The sequence below is a fragment of the Phlebotomus papatasi genome, chromosome 2 (assembly GCF_024763615.1).
Source record: "Phlebotomus papatasi isolate M1 chromosome 2, Ppap_2.1, whole genome shotgun sequence".
NCBI classification, from domain to species: Eukaryota; Metazoa; Arthropoda; class Insecta; order Diptera; family Psychodidae; genus Phlebotomus; species Phlebotomus papatasi.
In genome coordinates, this window is record NC_077223.1 from 74,666,992 (window position 1) to 74,689,883 (window position 22,892).

The following is a 22,892-nucleotide window of genomic DNA, read 5'->3' on the forward strand; positions in this document are numbered from 1 at the left end:
TTCTAAAAGGCGACTTTGTGACATTCTCAAAAATACTGGGGCAAATAGTATCAGGCATGGGGTAAAATTATTACATTTCGATTCACTTTATTACGGTCTTCCGTGAAGTTCAACAAATACCTAGATGACATATTTTTATAGGAAATTTATTCCTCTACACCTTTGTAAAACAGCGTTTTCTCTATCTAAACGACAAAAGTGCTTTGCAAGTTATTTTCCAAAGGCTATTTTTGGCAAGAAAATTCCATTCAATCATCCTGAAAAGGTGAAAATGGCGAATTAGGCGAGATGAATTTGACGGAATCTGCCGAAGTTACCGAGTAAATGTCCCTTTTGCTCAGAATAAAAACAAAACATAAAAATAATGGAAAGTGTTTTGTGTTCTTTTTAAACTAAATATCTTAGATTCAGTAAAACTCGTTTGAATTTTTTTTCGTCCAGAGTAGGGGAAGTGCTCATAATTTTGGAGAGTCTGCATATAAACATCGATATCCTAAGTTTGAAGTGCCATATTTTCAATACTAATTGACTTTTCTTGTTACTCTCTTTTCAGAAGGATTGTTTAGAAACTTGGCAAGCTATTTATCATCTCATTTTTACTAAAATTAGTTTTAATACGTTTAAAAATGAATTGATATGTAGAGGTGAATTTGACTCTTATTTTGGACAACTTGGTTATTAATTTTTACAACTTGTCTGTAAATTTGGACAGATAATCCGCCTCAACAGGATGCCCATTGTTCTTCATTTCATGAACCAGTCTTACCAAGTCCTCTTCCTGGTCATGTAAGGGAACTGTAGAATGTTACAAGAAGCCCGGAAACTTTCCATATCATTCATTAAAGTGAGTTGACTTCGGTACTCCAAGTACGTGCGGATTCGCTCATTCCCTGCCCTTTCCGGGAGCCTTTCAAGGCATTTCTCACTGCATCTCTTTCGTAGAGATGATGCTCCTTTGTTTCTCCAGGCATTTGTCCAACCTAGTCATCACAAAAACTAAAACTTCACGAAATTTCGTGAGAAAAACACCTGTCCAAAATAAGAATCATCACCTCACTGGTGAATGTCTTAAAAAATTTCCCATTTTTCACACGAAAAATATAATTCACAAGGCAAATCTCACTTCAGGTCAAATGTACAAATCATCAGTAACGTGAATCAACACAATATTCAATGAATTTTCAATAATATCACTCAAAAACAGCGAACAAACTTTGTTAGTACTTCACCAAAACTAAATAAGACTGAAGTAAGCCACGAAGTTCTGTCATATTTCTCGTAAGCAATTGCTCACACTGAATTTTCAACAAAGCAATTTCAACTCAAATCATATTCAAATTTTAACGTATTTAGTGTTAAAATATTCCAAAAAGAACAAATATTTAGATAGAATTCATTATTCATCAAATATTGGAATAAAAATCCATCATTTTAATCAATTTATTTTTAGTGTCCAATGTTATCCTCAAAGTGTCCAAAATAAGAAACTGGACAAAATTATAAGCATTTCCCCTATATGCATTATTTAATTTTTTCGGTTCTTCATCACCATCTCCAACAAAAGCGACACATGTCAATGACGTTTCTATTCGCCGTGAGACATCAGAAATTGCTTCGGTTTTTGTTACTTTTTGCCCCATACCTTTTATTTTTACCCCAAGTTGTCATTTTTCATAAAAAGATTTCTAGAAAAAAGAATGTTTAGAAAATGCTAAAACGGATAGCTGATTCGTATTCAAAGAATCCAAATCATTTACACTGAAAAAAAAAGAGGGTGCGATTAACTTTTTTTCTTTATAACTTTAACACTTTAGGTGTAAAAATATATCAACATTTTTTAATGTTAATTTTACACCTTTTTAAGGGTAAAATTAACGTGGAAAAGGGTAACTTTAACCCCCAATACACCTAAAAAGGGTAATATTTACACCGATTTGGGATCAATACTGCAGGATAAAATTAACATTTTCGGAATGTTATTTTAATTTTTTCGGATTTCTCTCAGTGTAGGAAATATCCACCAGTACATCTATTTTGGAAGATAAATAAGTAAAAATTGATATCAGCCGTAAGGAAAATATTTCAAAAACAGGGCTAAAAATATTTTTTTTATTTTCGAAATTCCTTGTTCGAATTTTAAAAAATTTAAGCCTCCATTCTTTTTTATCTTGGAAGATATTGAATTTTGAAATTTTCGTTTTGTGACCTTTTGCCCCGGTATCCCCTAAGGTTTTATCGTAAATTCCATTCTCTATAAAGCCATACCAGAGACAGAGAGTATACGCATTTCTTCTTAAAAATATTCAATTAAAATGATTAATTTCCGCATTATTCACACTGTCTTTTGATATTTGAAAAAATATGTGAATGTCTTATTGAGATATATTACACTTTTGTTGCAAATCACAAGTGAGACAAGTGGGCTAAAGAAGGTATGACAAATGCTCATTAGCAAAAAAAAATTGCATGGAAATTTGTCCAAAAATGGAAGTTACGACAAATACTGATAAATTTTCATTAATTAAGGGCATTTATAATAATATTTCTTTAAAATAATTGAGTTTAATAAACAAAATTGCGCAGATTCCAAAATAGCAAAAACAAATGAAGTTACGACAAATGCTGATTTAACTGACGAACTGATTTGCCTAAATTAAGGCGCCAGAGCAAAATGTCATCAAAGTAATAAGTCTTTTTTTTCTAAATGAAATAGCATTTTTTCAGTGTGGTAACTTTTTTAATTGATTTTTCTGCCAGAAAAGTCATATAATAGTATGATGTGTTTAAGGTTACAACAAGGCCGAAGAAAATAAAGAATAATGAGCGAAATATGGTGACTTTGTGCTGCTAAAAACACACCCTCTACTTTCATATTCAACCCTCCATTTGGCTTTAATAGGCACAGTGGGCGGACATAACAAAAAATGATTAGATATGTATGTCAAAGGATGGACATATTGTGGGAAAGTATAATTATTTAATAGATATTTTTGCTTTGATTACAAATGCCCATATAAATAATTGAGATCATTGGGAAGAATTGAATCAAAGGTTGAGTGAAAAAAAAGCTAAACATAAAAAAGAATGAGAAACAATGTGTATAATAGGGGAAATGCTTCTAATTTTGTCCAGTTTCTTATTTTGGACACTTTGAGGATAACATTGGACACTAAAAATAAATTGATTAAAATGATGGATTTTTATTCCAATATTTGATGAATAATGAATTCTATCTAAATATTTGTTCTTTTTGGAATATTTTAACACTAAATACGTTAAAATTTGAATATGATTTGAGTTGAAATTGCTTTGTTGAAAATTCAGTGTGAGCAATTGCTTACGAGAAATATGACAGAACTTCGTGGCTTACTTCAGTCTTATTTAGTTTTGGTGAAGTACTAACAAAGTTTGTTCGCTGTTTTTGAGTGATATTATTGAATATTCATTGAATATTGTGTTGATTCACGTTACTGATGATTTGTACATTTGACCTGAAGTGAGATTTGCCTTGTGAATTAGATTTTTCGTGTGAAAAATGGGAAATTTTTTAAGACATTCACCAGTGAGGTGATGATTCTTATTTTGGACAGGTGTTTTTCTCACGAAATTTCGTGAAGTTTTAGCTTTTGTGATGACTAGGTTGGACAAATGCCTGGAGAAACAAAGGAGCATCATCTCTACGAAAGAGATGTAGCGAGAAATGCCTTGAAAGGCTTCCGGGGAGGCCAGGGAATGAACGAATCCGCACGTACTTGGAGTACCGAAGTCAACTCACTTTAATGAATGATATGGAAAGTTTGTGGGCTTCTTGTGACATTCCACGTTTCCCTTACATGACCAGGAAGAGGACTTGGTAAGATTGGTTCATAAAATGAAGAACAATGGGCATCCTGTTGAGGCGGATTATCTGTCCAAATTTACAGACAAGTTGTAAAAATTAATAACCAAGTTGTCCAAAATAAGAGTCAAATTCACCTCTACATATCAATTCATTTTTAAACGTATTAAAACTAATTTTAGTAAAAATGAGATGATAAATAGCTTGCCAAGTTTCTAAACAATCCTTCTGAAAAGAGAGTAACAAGAAAAGTCAATTAGTATTTAAAATATGGCACTTCAAACTTAGGATATCGATGCTTATATGCAGACTGTCCAAAATTAGAAGCACTTCCCCTATTGGTATTTAAATATAAAATGGAACTCAATTCTCTTATTTTTTTCTCGTGTGGTTTCTGTGAAATGAAAAAAAAAAAGGAGTTAACACGAGAAAAAAAGCGAAAAAGGGGTGAAATAGCACGAAATAGAGGAAAAATGTATTGATATCGCGTGTCTCTCGTAATTACTCTTTTAAAATTTCATACCAAAGTATGGCGACTTTCTGTCTATAACATAGTTTGTTCTCTGTGTACTTTTTTTTCTTCTGTCTCTCATACTCTTTTCGTCCACTTACTATTGCTCTTTTACATGAGAAAAAAATACAAGAATTTTTACAAAAAAAAATACAATAATATTGTAAATAAAATATATTTTTTCTTCAAATTAAATTCAGTTGATTTGCATTTGATCCAAAAATAGATAAAAACACAAGACGAAAAAAAAATAGAGGTGTGTATGGGGTTCCAATAAATGTCACCAATAAAAATTCAGAGATTTTTATCAAATCGAAATAGAGATGTCTTTTGCATCTCCCAAATGATTTTCTCAACAAATATCTATGCAATATTTCTCCATAGAATGTAAATTTTTCACAGGTATCACTGCCAAATGCGAATAAATCATTTAAATTGCGTGCTTTTTCACACTCTAAAGGGATTTTGTGGGATGGAAAATGTTGAAGGGGGATGAAAAAAAAATCTACGCCCTATATATATAAATTGTATTAGGTATGTTTGAGTATTGATTTACAAGAATCAAATACACATAACATGATTTTCAATTTGAATTTAAAATGCGAATAGTCATGAAAACTCAGCTAACTACCAATAATAATAGAATTCAAGTGGAAAGCTGTATGAGCTTTAGACACATTAAAAGAGAGAAGTGGTATAACTGTCAAATGATGAGAAAATTTATATGAATTTTATTATGCTCAAATTATACATTTAATATTGGCATAAAATATTGATGTTAAATGCGAAAAGTCGAGTATTATATGAAAATTGCATTGGGTAACCCTAATTCTAGCAGTTTTGATGATTCGTTGCTTGAGTCAACAATTGTCATATCTGCTATGATTTTGCTCAGAAAATAGAATGTCTATTGTTAGACGTTACGAGATAACTAAAAGTCCTCACTTAAATTCTGTTTTTGCACACAAAGACTAGGTTAGACAAGACTAACCTGTTAACATGTAAAACTGCTAGAATTAGGGTTACCCAATGGGAGTAGCATTGTATATTTTCGAATGCGCTTGTACGTTACATTTAGCATAGGAAAGATAAATAAATCCGATAGATCAATTCATCAACAATGCTTTCGAAATACAGTTTCGTTTTAATGAGATTCCGTGTAGCTTTCAGCGTCCACCGCCGTCTTAGGCTTGGTATCGAACCTCCAGAGCAAACTAAATTATGTTCAACAATTTTGCGTTAATTTTTAGTTAACCCCATAATAATTATCTCGTCGTATTGAAAAATCATTTCAAAATCATATTTGTAATATATCTATAAAAATATAAAACATTATCAGCGTTTCAGTGTGAGAGGGGAGAAACACTGTGAAAATTGTATTAAAATTCAAAACAACTCTTTAAAAGTGCTGAATTCGTATTTTATAAAAGTTTTCCAAGTTGAAGGCACTCTGAACTTTGCAAAACTTTTTTTTTTTAACTCGTGCATGAAAGAAAAAAAGAACAAGGGGAAATTCTATTATTCTCATGTTATAACATCTCAGTGGATCTATTAATGGCATAAATGGAATAGATAATGTAACATGATGAAATTTGCTAATCCACAGATATAATAGTGATAAAGAGGAGAAATTGTCAAACAATGTCAAATTCCCTGGTATTTCCTGTCTTGAAATGTGGAATAGGGTATTTTACACTGATTTTCATTTGACTCTGTGCAGATATGATGTCTCACGTACGATAATTCAATTCTGGGTGATTTTGTACTTTATCTTTATCTCATGTCACATTTTGTTCCATACTCACTATGAGAGAGACATAAGATATGACAAAGGTTCTCAGGCTCTAATGGAGAGACAGAGACTTTGGATACTCAGGGAAAATGGGTATCAAAGGAATATATCCATATAAATAGGGGATAAGATTCAGAAGTGTGAGATTGAGATGTTGAATTTATATATTATTTGCCATCGAAATTCAATAGATTAATTTATCATTTACTTCTTGCTCCCTTTTCTCGTACAATGCGGGGGGCTATTTAATTGCAGAAAGAGGAAGGTGAAATTGATCTTCGTTTGCTCATCCATCAAAGTCTCGCCGGATGTGTGATTGGCAAGGCTGGGAGTAAAATCAAGGAGCTACGAGATGTAAGTTACCATTTATTTATTTCTGTACAATTTGAGGTGTGAAGTGGACAAAAAAAATATTCAATAAGATTAGGGGGAGGTGGGGCTACATTGAGCTGTGGGGCTAGATTGTTATACGACTTTTTCGCATATTCCTAAATGAAACTGGTCCTTATAATTATTTTATTTAGATGCACAATTATTTTGTCTATCCAAATTACATCATGCTAAAACCCAGTTTACATTAGAAATATGCGAAAAAATCGTATAACAATGTAGCCCCACAGCTTAAAGTAGCCCCACCTCCCCCTAATTGTTTCATTTTTGTACATTTCGAATATCAATTGAGACAGAGAAATCTTAAATTGATAAGTGATTAAGTTGCAAAATGAGGTTATGTGAGGTTATGTTAATCTAGGTTATGCTACCTGGATTATCTTGTTATGAGTGAATGACAACTTCTAAATTGATCTTCCTGAAGTTCATACAAAGTCATTCGATGACTTACCGTCTTTTTTAATCATTGTTATATGAACATTTTAACATCAATATTTGACTTTCTTGGTTATGTTTCATGCATAAAACGATGTCAAAATTGATGAGGAAGGATCACTAAAGACCCAAAATAGATATCTTAAACTGTTTAAACCTCTGAAATGCAGTTTTTAATTTTTTTTTTTCTATTTATAAAATCATGCTACGATACAATCACTAAGATGTGTAGGGTGGAGATTTTTCTCACTTTTACTGTGTTATCAATCACACTTGCACATAAAAATTTTAATATGATTCACATTAATTGTCGCTGGTGAGAGTTCAAATGTGTAATTTGTGTGTTTGAATCATTTTATATTCAAAATTTGATCTATTTGTTGATAAAAAGTTAGACTTGGCCCGCAAAATTTGATATAAATTGATTTATAGCATTAATGTGAAAAATTAATGCGATTTTCTCTTTAATTTTTTAATGTGAAAAATATTTATGCTTTAGGTAAATTTAAACTTATTTTTGCAGGCCAAGTCCACTTCTTTATCAATAAATAGAAAAACCCCAAATATTAAGTGACTCAAAGACACAAATAACATATTTGGACGCTCACAAGCGACAATTAATGTGAATCACATTAAAATTTTAATGTGCAAGTGTGATAACGCCGGCGCCGTTAGAATTCGTTTAAAATCTCTATTCTTATGACCTTTGGATACTATTAGCGAAAATTACATTGACTATATTATACACGCTACGTTGCTATCCATATTCAAATCGACATCGACATTACTTAACTGTCATATCTGAAATTTAAAAATAGGGTGAATTAAGCTAATTCGAAACCTGCTCCAAATGGAAATTTTTCGCTACTCCAATTGGAAACGTCATTGCTTTCATGATAAATACAGTACTAAATTATTATATTTATATATTTTCTATACCACAGTTTCATTATTTAGTTAATGTTGCTCCAAATAAACCGAAAATTCATTCATATTCACAAATTTTTATTTGTTATTTTCTCAGAAAAAAATAAAAGTACCTTTTCACCATTGAATTTATTTATCGACCGACCATGTTTTCCAATGAAAAACACAATAAGGTGATTGTTGTTTATTCGTTTTGTTTAACACTTATGTCATATTTCTGGCTAATTTTAGTTAAATTAAGTGTTAATCTTCATTGTTAACGGTACGTGACGTTTTCAAATAAAATAATTACCTATTTCGTGAACAAAAAGGGTTTTTCTGAAGTGTCTGCAAATGCTTCAATAGAAAACTCCGGAAATATGATTTTTTGGAGAAATTTTCTTATTGATTTAGATGGGAAAGGAGAAAAGACCAGGAATAAGAACAAATCCTGCACTCTAGAGCAACTCAACAAGGTTTCGGAAGCCTTTCGTCGCGGTTTCACTTACACTGTTTGTCTCCAATTAGAAATTTTCCCTTGTCTCCATTTCAATTAATATTTTTCGAATAGAAGCATTTTACGCTCGCGTATTTTTCTTGTATTTAAGAAGTTTTCAAATTATATCAAAAGAATTTTCACTAAACAGTAACAGTAACTTAGTGTGTTGAATCTTCTGTCAAAGTTAAAGCGTCTGGAAATGGTTTTGAATTAGGACATTTACCCTACTAGACACACTTACGTTACGACTTGAACCTAAAGACAGCTTAACGTAATTATAATCAAAATAATGATCACATTACATTTCCATCAGTTTATGACTAATCCGTCTCTTGGCTTAAGCTGAGAAACGGCTTAGTGGGAAACGAGTGAGAATTTAGCCAAATCGTTATATTTTGATTATAATTACGTTAAGCCCTCTATCAGCTTAAGTCGTAAGTGTGTCTAAGGACATAAATCAGTTCCCCAGATATATGTATGTAGGATTCGAAACAACGTTGAATATTGAGGTAATACTTCTTTAAATTTCACAAATAACTATATTTCAGGGATATGTAATTCACAATTGAATAAAATGCGTCTTCATTCTTTGATTAATTGCACAGGACTAAATTTGTCACCAAATGGGCTACTACATTTTCACGAACATAAATTATTTCCCACACGGCCCTTCCTGACATCAAGTTTCCCCCTGGACAACTTCCTTGCCAGTATTTCATTAAATCGGCGGCCGTCATGGTTTGTTCAGGTCCTTCTCCAGTTCCAATCTTCCTCATCTTGTACCGGTTGTGAGGTAGTATTTCTGTTATTTCATATGATCCAACAAATTTTGCTTTGAATTTGTTACCAACATCAAATTCTGTCTCCCTGATGGCGACCAAATCACCAATCCGATAGTCATTGGCCCTTCTGCTTCGAAGATCATACGAGCGCTTGTTCTCATCTTGAATTTTGGAAATATTTTGTCTTGCCAAATCTTGTAATCCACATCTCTCTTCGACAAAATCTTCTTCCAGTATTTCCACAATTTTATTGGTTACTTGGCATGGATTCATTCGTAATTCCTGTTTGCGTTCCACCTGTGTCATATTTTTGATATGATTCACTTTCTGACGTTCCTTCTCAATTGCTTCATGTTCCTCACGATCTCGCTTGATACGCTTAATCTTCCTGAATTTCCATGCTTCATACTCAATCTCATGATTCTGTCTCTTAGTAGTCCTTATCTTGGTAGTGACATCTTCAGCGCTTGTCATCATCGTCATATTGGCACGGGACATCGCATCAACATGGATCATCTTGTTTTCATTCTTATAACATTGATCATGTCGTCGAATCGTCACTTTACCAGGCACTATTGTGTAATGTACAGTCTTAAGGAAATTTCTGCCAATCAACCAAGTAGTCTCCATCACTTCTTTGGGTACAACATGGCATTCCATCCGATACTTCGCGCCATCAACTTCAATATTCATTGTAGTTTTTGCCAAAGCCTGGATAATTGCACCACCAAAACCACGAATTCTTTGAAATGATAATTGGTGATCCTCACACTTATCTTTAATTGACTCGTACGTATCTTCATTGATCAGAGATAGATCACTGTAGCTGTCAATGATCCCACAAAATTCTTTATCTCCAATCTTAATCTTCAAAATATCAAGCTCGTCATTAGTTGATTGAATGATGTTGATCATATTGACCTTCGCTTCATTATTACTCTTGAATTCTGAAACTTTCGACTTCGTCTTGCAATCGCTGGACGTATGACCAAATCCATTGCACTTAAAACATTTTGGTCCTCTCTTTTTATTCGGACATTCCATGGATTTGTGACCAGCATCCCCACAATTGTAACAAATAATCGTTTTTTGGGCTTCTCCTCGTGAGTTCTGAGATCTACTAGCAACATTCTTAGGATTATCATCCTTTTTCTCAGCGTCTTTGAGTTTCAGCTGCAGCTTTTCATATACTTCGATACGAAACTTCAGTTCTTCAACTGTCTTTGCTCCATAAAGTTGAGCTTTGCTCTGGACATTGTCATCAATACCATCGCAAATATACTCGCATATAGTTGCTTCGTCAAGGCTACCTATCCTGCCCAATCTCTGCATTTCATAGACAAAATCCAAGAACTTTTCATCGGCTTTTTTCTTACGATTTGTCATGCATCTATGCACATCGAGAGAACTTAATTTTTGGGCAAACTCCGTTCTCAGGGCATCTCTCAAGGTCTTCCAATCCTTGATGCCCGTTGTTGCAAAAATGAATTTACGAGCAGTGCCTATCAATAATTTTTTGCAATACATCAATTTTTGGATGTCGTTCCATCCAAGTGTCATTGCGGTGTCTTCAAATTCCTCCAACCACACCTCAATGTCCTGCGATTCTTCTGCCCCAAATTTCTCGAGAGAATCTTCTACGTCCCTCAAGCTGAACATCCTGTAATCGTTTGAAGCAAGAACATTGGGAATAGTTGTTGCTGGAACATCATCAACATCGGTTCTGAAACCAGTTGCACTCTCACTTTGCGTTTCATTTGCATCCTCATCAAATTGCACAATACGCTGTGCTAGCTCCTCTTTAGTGCCTTCACAATCCAAATTCCTCTTTGCGCACTCCGTCATCAAGCCTTTCTTGGTGAAATTCTCCAGCAATTCTTCAACAGATGCCATTTTCGTCGTCTTTTGCAGTGTTGCCGTCCTTCGTCGTTACGCAACAATTGCCGTCCTTCGTCGTTATGCAATGGTTGCTCTCGTCTTATGCAACTATTGCCGTCGTCTTATGCAACTTTGCGCCGTTGCCGTCTTTCGTCCTTCGTCGTTTTTGGGGTTTTTATTCACTAAAACACTTATTTGTGCTTTTTGCACCGTCTTTCGTCTTCAATTCTTCTTACAACGTTTTTCGTCAGCTTCTTCAATGTTCAATGTTCTTCGTCTTTCCCATCAATATTTCCTCTCCATCCCGGTTGAGCCCCCATGTAGGATTCGAAACAACGTTGAATATTGAGGTAATACTTCTTTAAATTTCACAAATAACTATATTTCAGGGATATGTAATTCACAATTGAATAAAATGCGTCTTCATTCTTTGATTAATTGCACAGGACTAAATTTGTCACCAAATGGGCTACTACATTTTCACGAACATAAATTATTTCCCACATGTATAATCACAATAATTTTATTCAATTTTTTTTTTATGTTTATAGTTGAGTTTATTTATTATAAATCCAAATATTAGATTGAAATAGAAATAATGTATTTAAACTCAATCTTTGTAGGGAAATGGCAATGTTACTCACATGAATTATAACCTTAAAGTGAAAAATCTTTTATATTTAGAATCTATCCCTTTTAGATTTGGAATAACTTATTGTTTTGATCTCAATAAAGAAAATCTCATTTAATTGAGTGTTCTCCTTGAATAAAATTGCTCCATTTAATCTAAGTTATGTCATTTCAAACATAACCTCAATTTACGATTTAACTTCTTGTCTATTTAAGAATTTTCCTACACTTTTGTAATGATGCAATAATTCGTGCTTTTTCTTCTTTTGTGGGTTGGAGAAACTCAGTGAATGGTAGTTTTTGGGGGAGGTCATAAAGTAAAGTAGGAAGAATATGCTGAGTGTTCTTTCAGGGATGGGAATGGCAAGAGAGAGAGAGTATAAAGGGTGGAAGACAGTGAAATGCAAAAGAGTGATGAGTAGATGGTAAACAAATTGGAGAAATGGAAAATTTATGAGTCAAGTAGAACAGTTACAAGGATGAGATTTTCAAGAATACATAATGTTTTTTTTTTGAGTGAAGGACGCAACATACAGTGACAGAATGAAATGAAAGATGTAGCAATACTAAGGTGCGTGAAAAGGTGAATGTGTTTGATTTTTTTTGTAAATTTCTAAGGATAAAATGCGCGAAAGATGAAAAAGAGATTTTATAAATTGAGTGGAGAAATGTGTTTTAAATAAAAGGGCATATCCCAATATGGGATATTTATGTATTACAGAGAGGGAGGGAGAGAGAGAGAGAGGTATGATAGGATATATGGATTAGATTAAAAATTGAATTTTATATATAATCATATACTTTCTATACTCATCATTGAAAAAAAAATATCTTCATTTCCTTTTTATTATTTTGGAGTGGGAAATATGTTTTTCCTCTTCAATGTTTAATGGAAAAGCTAAATCCAGTGAAGAGAATATTATCCTCCAGGAGAAATCCATAAGAGAACATTGAGGGTGAAATATTGGTAAAATTCGTTGGTTCATTTAATCTTATCTAACATTTATATTGTGTGTCAATATAACGAGGAAAAGGAAATGGTTTTAGATGGAAATGTTGTCTTCCTGTGTAGTCATTAGCAACCTTATTTACGTGACACATCGATAGTATATGGACACAACAGTAATACATCAGGTGAAAGGAAAATTATTGGACATTTTTCACTGGATTTCACTCATTATAAGGGAAAAATGTCTGAATAGTAGAGGGAGGAGATGGGGGGTGGATTGAGTGAATTATTTCACATGTACATATTATATGGTCACCTTTTTTTTCCTAGCTTTCTCGTACAACTTTGTATAGTGTGGATATGTTAGGGTGAATTCATAGTTTGTGGTCATATCTAGTATAGACTAAATGCAAAGGTTATATCGTGGAAGAAAGTAGTGGCCATTAGGGTAAAAATGCCTCAAAAAGTGCACACTTATGGCCGTTCCAAAATTCTGTAAAAATTTTACAAAACTTCGTATTAAATTGTTAATGAGATTTACTTTTGTTTATAAGTGAGAGAATTTCAAGCGCTAATCGCTTCTACACATTAGTAGAAATTTCTTTAAAAAATGCCTTTTTAAAGAAAATTTCGCCTATCCTTGTAAGCAGAAACGTCAGAATTAAAAAAAAAGAAATTTTTGAAGAAAATTATTTCTAGTGTGTAGACACCATAACACATAATATTTTTTAAATTAATAATTCTACGGTGAAATACTAAGTAACCCAAAAAAATCTTAACAATGCAATCAATTCTAAATCGTTCTTTTCAAGAGCAAAATATTTTCTTTAAAAAAATTGCTTGATTCTTTTGGGTCCGACACACGTTCTATATATGCGTTTCTCTAGCGCTGTCCATATGTTCATCTCATTCTTTCCCACTCAAAATTAAATTGAACTAAATTAAATTTGGTGTGATGTTTAAAAGAAAAAGAAGAAGAAGGCGAAAGAATAGGAAAGACTTATACAAAACTTTTGAGAACGGAAACGATGTAAATTTCGATTTCATGAAATTTTCCCGATCTAAAAGGTGTGCCGAAGCCATTAACATCGAAGGAAACAAAACATTACATTCTTATAGTCAAGTGTGCTAATCCGGGCGCTTCGCTATCTGGATCGTTTATGACTAATCCACTTAAAATAATATTTTTATTTTTATTTCCTTAATATAGTTACTACAGTAACATAATATAACTATATTCAAGTTTGAGAAAAAGCAAAAATAATATTTTTATTCATTAAATAAGTGAGTGTAATCGACTCATTTCAATCTTGTGCAAGGTGGGTTCTTCACTAAAAATTTTCTAGCAGTGATATTTTCGCTAATGATAGCTGGTTGATTGAAAACATTTATTGTTTTTTTCTTGTGAAAAAAGTATTTTAAATCCAAAGGTTTAATTAAAAGTGAATTAGCGAAAAGGCGACCCAGTTAGTACATGCTGACTTACTTCAGTATTATCATTATTTTATAAATTTTCTTTAATGTTTTTGATATTTTTTTTATTATGTTTCTGAATGAAACAATGAATAATTCTATGGATTTAGAAGAAGTAAAAAAGAATTTCCTAAGTGCAAAAACAAGCGTTTAAGTAGCACTCTTCGGAAAACGATCCAGTTACCCCACCTTACTATATCTATTTTGTTTTCTTTTTAATCTAAAAATTGAAGAGATCTGTGAAGAGATGTTCATAATAAATATTATATTGACCATAACTTATGCCATAATCCTATACGGGAAAAAATAAAGGGTAATGGGATAGAGGAAGTGCTGTGGGCTTTATTATTGACACAAACAACTAATACACATGCTAAAAGAGACAGACAATCAATACTGATGGAGAAAGAAATGGTCTTATTGAAGACAATAAATTCTCCAGATAGAGTGCTCGAAACAGAAAAGTGGTCAATTTATTCCAATAGATTTGGCGGTGAAAACTCCCACGAGTTTTCTCTCTGGCCCAAAATTAATTCATTGCTAATCATAAAATTCATCTTTTGATGTCTTGTCTTATGATCATTTTAAATTTTTGGTAATAGATTTTACAACAAATAAAACACAGCTTCTTTTGTATTTTATTTCATTTTATGTTTTGGATATAAAATAATTCTCTCAGAATTGTATATATTTACATAACAATGAGATATATATGAAATAATCATCTCAATAAAGTGCTTTCTGAATTTGAACTCTAAAAGAGTTGAAAATTGACATTCATCATAATTCTATGAAATGGAAAATGTTTCTAAAAGAGACTTGATTTGCAGAAATATAGCATCAGGATTTTCACTCTATATATAGAGTAAGGGTAATTAAATCAATTTTCTCGTGCTTCATGCAATAAATCGATGGCGCATATTCTTTTAATTTAATTTTTCGTAAGAGGAAGAAAGGAGAATTGATTGAATTTGTACGTAATCAAGAGCAAGATAATTTCCTGAATGAGTTTATTAATTAAGATACTATAACTTGTATGGATTTTTCTATATAGCAAAATAATAAATATAGCTTAGCTTTACTTTAATAATTAAGTTATAGCGAATTGAAATCATAAAATCATCAAGGGGAATTGAAAGAAATTATAAAAGAATGAAAAACAAGCTATAATTCATTAAAGTATCTATGAGTCAGGTTTATGTATGTAAAGTATTTTAAAAGTATATCGTACATTGATGAAAAATATAGAAATTCAAATATCCGAAACCAATCAAAAGCTATTTAAAGATTTCATAGTTGTCCAAAATAGAAGTTTGTTTACTTGCAACTGAAGATCTCTTACACTCACAGATACAATTTATTGCATGCTTTTGACTTCTAGAATGCTAAGATAGTAGAAAAGAAAATGAAGACCAAGTTTTTTTCATTTCAATTCTTCAATTTTTTAAGTTTAAAAAAGACATAGAATTCAAAAACCATTTTGAAACGTATATTACGGCGGGTAAAAAATAGCCTTAAACAGTAATCCGAAAATGTTAAAATACCGTTCCGGTAACGTTAACCTTAATGGTAATGGTCAGATATAAGTGTAAATATTATCTTTTAAGTGTATTAGGGTTTACTGTTACTCTTACGAGAAAAAGGAATGGTAAAGCATCCATGCTTTTCAAAAGTACCCTCTTTTGCCTTTAACGGTTCTCAACCGATTTTAATCGATTTATAAATCACTCAAAACATCGCCCAAAATAACTTAGGATTAATAAAATTTATTTTCGGACAAAAATTAGTTACCGGTTCAAAACCAATTGGAACCGATTCATACTTGTCAGAAATTCCAATAGCTTTTCGAAAAACCCAAAAATGAACGTATTCTGTTGATAAATATGTTCCCTAGATCCTTTTGAACCATCCCCATGGCAAGATAACTTTTTTATATAAAGCTATTTCAAGCCAGCTAGCTCCTTTACTCAGCTCACAAAGCCGATAGGAAAAAGTTAGTTCATTTTTTTTACTATCATTTTTTTTTTTCAACACAAACAAATGTTCTTAAAATTATGTAATTTCTTCATAAATTTTTGTCAAACAAACAAAAATGTACGAACAATTTTTGTAAAATACTTGTCAAGTGATCATGCTCGAACAATGCTTTTAACAAAAGTTACAAGCTTTTACTAGCTTTTTTTGGGATTTACACGATTTACGAGCATTTTGTAAATTCCTAGTAGAAATTCACAAGAATTTACGAACAATTTTATAAAATATTTTTTCTGTGTAGTTTAATATTTTGAATTCTTTTTTGGTCTCTTCCGAGTTTGGTGTTTTCTGTTTGAAATTTTAATATTATTCATAGATAAAAGAGTGACTGAAAATGGATTTCGCACTGCTAGGATAGTTATTTTTTAGTTTTATTTCTCAACTTTTTTTGCCATTTATAATAAAATCCAAGAGATATTTTGCCATTCTGTGCACGTATTTTTCCTGTGGCTATTTAAAATTTCCAATATCAGGTGGTTTTGAAGAAAACGCTTTTTTGATATTCCTTTTTGAATCGATGAAATAGGTCATAAACTTCAACTGTATAAAAGTGGGAAAGTTATTTTAAGGTGATTTAGGAATAGAGGAACTTTAATGAATATAAAATTCCCAATGACTGAGAAAAGAAATAATCTGAGTTTAGTGCTTTATTTATATTTAGTGCTTTAGTGCATATTAATGCGCTTTGAATAGATTATATAGATCTCTGCATATACAACTGGAGAAATTTCTGTCAATATTTAGAATATTGATAGGGGCCTCAGTGGATCAGTGGATAGAGTAGTGGCTCTATGACTGTGTGGTCTCGGGTTCGAGACTGGGCAGCTGCAGATTTTTCAGCTAGTGTATTAGTCTCGAATTCGTCCAGTGAATGAATGGAAAAGTAATGCCCATGCATTGAGAATGAACCACCTGAAAAGAGAGGTTGGTATAGGAAACAAGTTTCGTCATGCAGAGTACAGTCGAATACAAATACACATTCACTGCCCAGATCCACAAACCGAGGCTACTTTACCGTGATATAAAGCGGTACTGTGTGTATCAGAATGCACACAGAACACTGTGATATAGAGCAGGTTTACCCGCCTTAAATAGAGTTCCCGTTAAGATAGAACAGGAGAATGGGGAATAGGGAGTGCATAATGGGCCCAAATAAGTGGTCTGGGTGTAGCGGTTCCGAAAGGAATATAACCGACCCATAGACAAATCTTAATCTTAGAATATTGATTAATTGTGACAATTTTTCCTAAACAAAAACAAGCAATTTGTGTCAGTAATTCTAAATATTGACAAAAGCTTACAGTAAGGGAGACTGGGGCAAAAAGTCACAAAACGGACATTTTATTTTTTTACAAACTACTCGAACGCCCCAGAAATTTCTAATTAGCGCAGTTCGATAGGAAATACGTTTATCGAGCCGTTTTCTAAAAGGTAATTTTGTGATCATTCTCAAAAATGCTGGGGAAAATAGTATCAGGCATGGGATGTTATCACATTTTGATTCGCTTTGTTACGGGATTCCGTAAATTTAAGTAAAATAAATTCCTAGATAACATATTCTTATAGGAAATTTATTCCTCTACACCTTTGTAAAGCACCATTTTCTCTATCTGAACGATAAAAATGTTTTTCAAGGAATTTTAGAAAAAAAAACACAAAAGACTGCAAATCGTTTAACCAATGCAAACAACAAGCGGCGACACATGGCATTGATTTTTTTTGCGGTGAGACATCATAAATTGTTTCGGTTTTTGTTACTTTTTGCTCCATACCTTTTGTTACTTTTTACCCCAAGTGGCCGTTCATAACAAAAAGATTTATTGAGAGAAGAATCTTTGTAAAATTCTAAAACAGATAGCGGATTCGTATTCAAAGAACCCAAGTCATTTAGGAAATAATCATCAGTGAATAAATTTTGAATAATAAGTAGGTAACAATTGATATATTCTTCAAGGAGAATATTTCAAAAATAGGGCTACAAATTTTGATATTTTGTGTTTTCTAAATTTCTTGTTCGAATTCTAAAAAACATACAACATCGAAGAAGGTCTATGGAAGCTATCTATGGAAAAAAATTTAAGCCACTATCTTTTTTACCTTGGAAGATATTGAATTTTGAAATTTTCGATTTGTGACTTTTTGCCCCAGTCTCCCCTACCGATTTACTTCTTTAATATCTTCGTCTTCCAAATGCCCTGCTAAGTCATATCGTCCTTGAATGACCTTGAATCTTTTTTTCCAAAATCAAATCCCAAAATTATCTAGATAGAATAGTTGTTGCAATGAATCCATTGAATCAGGTCTGAAAAATAAAACAACTATACTTTATTTCAACTGCATAACCAACAATTCTATTTCTATTTTATGGATTAATTTCTCTTCCTGACAATAGGGAATACCTTATCGGTAAATTCCAGTATATACTTGCAATAATGATGAGTTATTAAATAATTTCCGCAAGTTGAAACATCCTTTATATTTTGATAAATGATTCAGTCATTGGTTATTTTATATGTTGTTGGATTGGTTTAGATAAATTATGCTTTTTGGATATATTGAACATTCAGTTATTATGAAATGTAAATAATTTTGAATTTTAATACTGAATATTAGTATTTGTTTTTACATTTCGTTTGATCTGGATGTGAATGTTCATTTGGTTATTTTAGTTGGAAAATTAAAGTTTGTGATATTTAATTGAAAATTAGCATTAGTTGAATGTTGGGAACTGAAAGTCTGAAAAATGGGAAGAAATCATACTTAATTTGCATATTTGTGTCAATAAAAGTGAATGCAGAGAGAGAGAATCCAAATGAAGAAGTGGATATTCATTGGGGAGTGTGCTTAAGGATCTTAAGGATGCTACACAATGACTAGGTTTTTTTTTTTAGTGTGGCATGAATTCATGTAAAAGTTGAAGAGAGATTGCTGGAGTAAATAGAATTTGTGTCTCTAGAACACTATGGGTTCAGAGTATTCTTTAGAAGAGAGGTGTGTACACTCAGAGAAAAGAGTGGGTGGCTATTAGGAGTATATGAGTAGTTTGAAGTGAGAACTGAGTATTGGATAGTGATCCTTTGCTTTTAAGGAGCGACCGTAGCCTGGTATTGCATGAATGTTTGTGTAGAATTAGGGGAGAATTAGAGGGAAAATGTGAAAGACAAAGAGAGATAGTGAAGGAAAAGAGGTGAATCACAAGCATGTTAAGAAGAGAAAACTTGCCTCCAGTGCTTATGTTCATGTGGGTGCAAAAATTTTCTGTTATGCTTGAGGAGGAGAGAGGACGGTGGATTGGAGTGGATGTAATGTGGATCGAAATGAGGGCAACATACGGAGCAAGGATAAATTCTTTCTCTCTTTCTACTTTTTTTTCCTTTCTCCTCTAAACTTGTGTGTGAGTTTTTTTGCTGTATTGAAAATATTATTTGAAATAGGATGAGAGAATGAGAAAGAAAATTCAGGATACATACTTGAGACAGAAGGAAGGTGGAAGAAATTGTGATAATCGCAGGTCCTTTTAGTTTATTTAACAAATATCCGATGAAGAATGGAAAACTGTTGAGATTTTCTCTTTTTTTTGTAAAGGAAAAAAAATTCTCTTTTAAATTCTGACAAATCGTTCCTCATTAATAACATCTTTAATCACTCTGTTCGTGCACAACTGTGAACGAATGGAAGACGTAGGGAAAGGTGGGGCACATTGAAAACCTCAAAAATTGTTTCTATTTTTTATTATCTAAGGACTCTCACACTGAGAAAAAAATGGGGATGAGATTAACTTTTTTCCTCATAATTTTAACACTTTTTAGGTGTAAAAGTATATCAACATTTTTTAGTGTTAATTTTACACCTTTTAAGGGTAAAATTAACATGAAAAAGGGTAATTTTAACCCTTAATACACCTAAAGAGCATAATATTTACACCGATTCGGATCAATACTGCAGGGTAAAATAAGCATTTCCGGAATTTTATTTTAAATTTTTCGGATTTCTCTCAGTGCAGGATAAATTAATAATAAATTTTACTTCGGTTTATTTTATATATTTTTTTCTAAAACAGACTGAAAATCCAATTTGAAAATCTCTCCTAAACTGACCCATCGTTCCCTGTAATTTTTATTTAGAATGAGAAAAAAGTGTTACAGGTGAAATAAGAAACTTTTTTTTGGTGTGCAAAGCAAATCATAAATGAAGAGAATCCATATTGAAACAGGTGAGTGAGAAATTAAATTTTCTCATTCATCCCTGTTTTTTAGCTATCCTATTTCTATAAATTTTCATGTTAATTAGTTTATTTACCACACCCTCACACCATTTTATGTAATTTATCGTATTTGCAAAAAAGAGTGTTATATGGTTATGTATAGTCAATTGACATTTCCACACTGTTTGTGGAAATTTTCATTAGTGTTTTATGGTAAAATGAGAAGGAGAATATTTTAGAGAATTCAAGTGGAAAGTTTCATGACAATTTTCACTCTTGTTTCTCACTATCCCAATAATCACTATAGAAACTTATTCAAGTACATTATAGTGAGGTGTTTGAAAATGTTATTTAACTTTATCCTGACACTCAAAAAAAAAGCTCATTCCATCTTACAGATCTAACAACAGAAAATTTTTGAATGAAATTTTAAATTACCAAAAAAAGGAAACTCAAAGTTGACTTTATGACAGTCATTTTACCCCTGCACAGTGTTAGATATAAGTTTCCATAAAATACCAAAATTTTATGGCAAAACACTAAAAGAAAAGTTGTCTTTTATTATTCAAAAGTATGCTTGAAAAATGTTAAATTAAAATGTATTTGACGAAGTTTTTCGTCTGGTTTTTCCAACACAGAATTAATTCAACCAAAAAAAAAAATTGTGTTGTAGCTCATTTTTAGTATTCATAGCGTGAACTTTCATTAAAGAAGATAAATATTGGTATTTGAAGGGGTTGGTAGAGAATGTGGGTGTTTGTAGCTACAGAAAAAAAATACTGGTAATTTTTCAAGTTTAATTAATCTGTAGGAAATGATATTAAACATTTGAGGTTTAATCTACATCAGAGTTATCCAGAGAGAAAGAGAGATTTTTGATGAAATTGCAGAGTGTATGGGTGAAAATGAACCTCATGGGTTAACGAACCACAGTTCGGCACTTACGTCTATACATAGAGTACAAATAGGGGTGGTTTTTAACCACTATTTATCTCTTTCTCATACACTTGTTCCACTCTCCACAGCGTATTGATATAATTACGAAAGAGTGAAATAAATAGATATCTCCTCTTATAGATGTTTTTTTTCCCTTGCAAGAGAAATTAAATTATCCTGCACATGCGTCCTTGCTATTAGATAATCCTCTTTTTCTCTCTATTATGTTCTCAGGACATTTTGTCTCTTTTACACTCTCCCACCATGTTCATTTTTCCACGAATCCTTCGTATTTGACATGAAAGAAGGAAAGAGATGACTAATGTGTAATAAAGAGGACACAAAGGAATATGGTGGGAGAACAATGATAAGTGTGTGTGAGAGAGATGGCAAGTGGTCAGGAGTCAAATTAAGCACCGTGAGGGGTAAAATGTGTGTGAGAAGGAAAAAACGCACCTCTATTGAGTTTAGTTTTCCACAAACTGTTATACGTGTGCGGACTTACTCTGAAGGATTGTGTATAGAAAGTGATTTTTCTAATTTTCATTTCTTTTCTATCACTTTTCTGGTGTTCATTGGGCCATTGAGGGTGAGTTAGGTTTTTTTTTTTTATTCTTGTGTAACAATTCACCCTCAATCCATTATCCTTTGGCCTGGAGGAGACGCGATGTGGTTGGGATGTGAAAGGAAGCAATTTATCGGATTGGAGTGTGTAATTTCTGGGAAATTGTTCGTAAAGTGCTGGAAAAACATTAAAAAGTCACTGATGGGTAAAATTTTCTTCTATATCGTATGGTTTGGATTTTCTTTCGAGCCTCCCCAAATTCACATCGACAGTCATTTTTTTGCCCCAACAGTGTAGGCGGTGATGGTATAGGAGACCCGATTAAATTGAGAGGAAAAAGAATTGAATTAAAACACCCAAATTAATTTGATCTCATTTTAATGCCATGTAATCGTTGGACTCTTTTTTTCTTCTCTCTGAGTTAGCGTTCATAATTCACTTGATGAAATCTATAAGAAGATGAGTAATGTAGTCAAGCATGGCCCTTTTTTTGGATTTTTCCTCGGATTATAAAGAGTGCAAGTAGTATAGAACTATGATTTTGAGATAATTAAACACCGACCCCCACATTTAGTGAATTTCGTTTGAAATATTAAATTTCAAAATTCAATTTTTTAATATCTAGTTTGGTTCATATTTTTATTCAATCGATTCGAAGGTAAAGAAGACAGTTTTCTTTAAAAGTTTTACAAAAAAGTGATTGACAATCAGTGATTTATCTGTTTCATTTATAAAAAGTTATGAAAATTACACTGCTGCTGTAAACGCCAAACTTTTAAATTAATTTTATTAACTAAGAAAACAATTAAATAGTGGATTCAGTAATTACATCAACTGCAGATTTAGAAGATCGCAAGGACACTGCGATAAATGAATATGTTTTTTTTAAGCACTTTACTCTGCTTATGCTTCTGCATTATCGATTTTTCTTTTCGTTGGTTCCTGTCTTGACTATTTGGCGATTTTGGGACACGACGAGAACTGGAGAAAACAATTGTGGCAGAGACCAACACAAAGAAAACTCGATTATGCACAAGCATTTGAGAGCAATCACGTACTAAAAAAGAATG

General features: G+C 32.3%; 1 protein-coding gene across 2 annotated transcripts in view; it reads left to right on the forward strand.

The window, feature by feature from the left end:
• LOC129804341 (heterogeneous nuclear ribonucleoprotein K) overlaps positions 1 to 22,892 on the forward strand; it is a 110,500-nt gene that overhangs the window by 65,283 nt on the left and 22,325 nt on the right. For both annotated transcript variants that reach the window (XM_055851556.1, XM_055851555.1), the window contains exon 7: positions 6,397 to 6,495. In XM_055851556.1, coding sequence (XP_055707531.1) covers positions 6,397 to 6,495 — 99 coding nt within the window. The remainder of the gene's footprint in view (positions 1 to 6,396; positions 6,496 to 22,892) is intronic.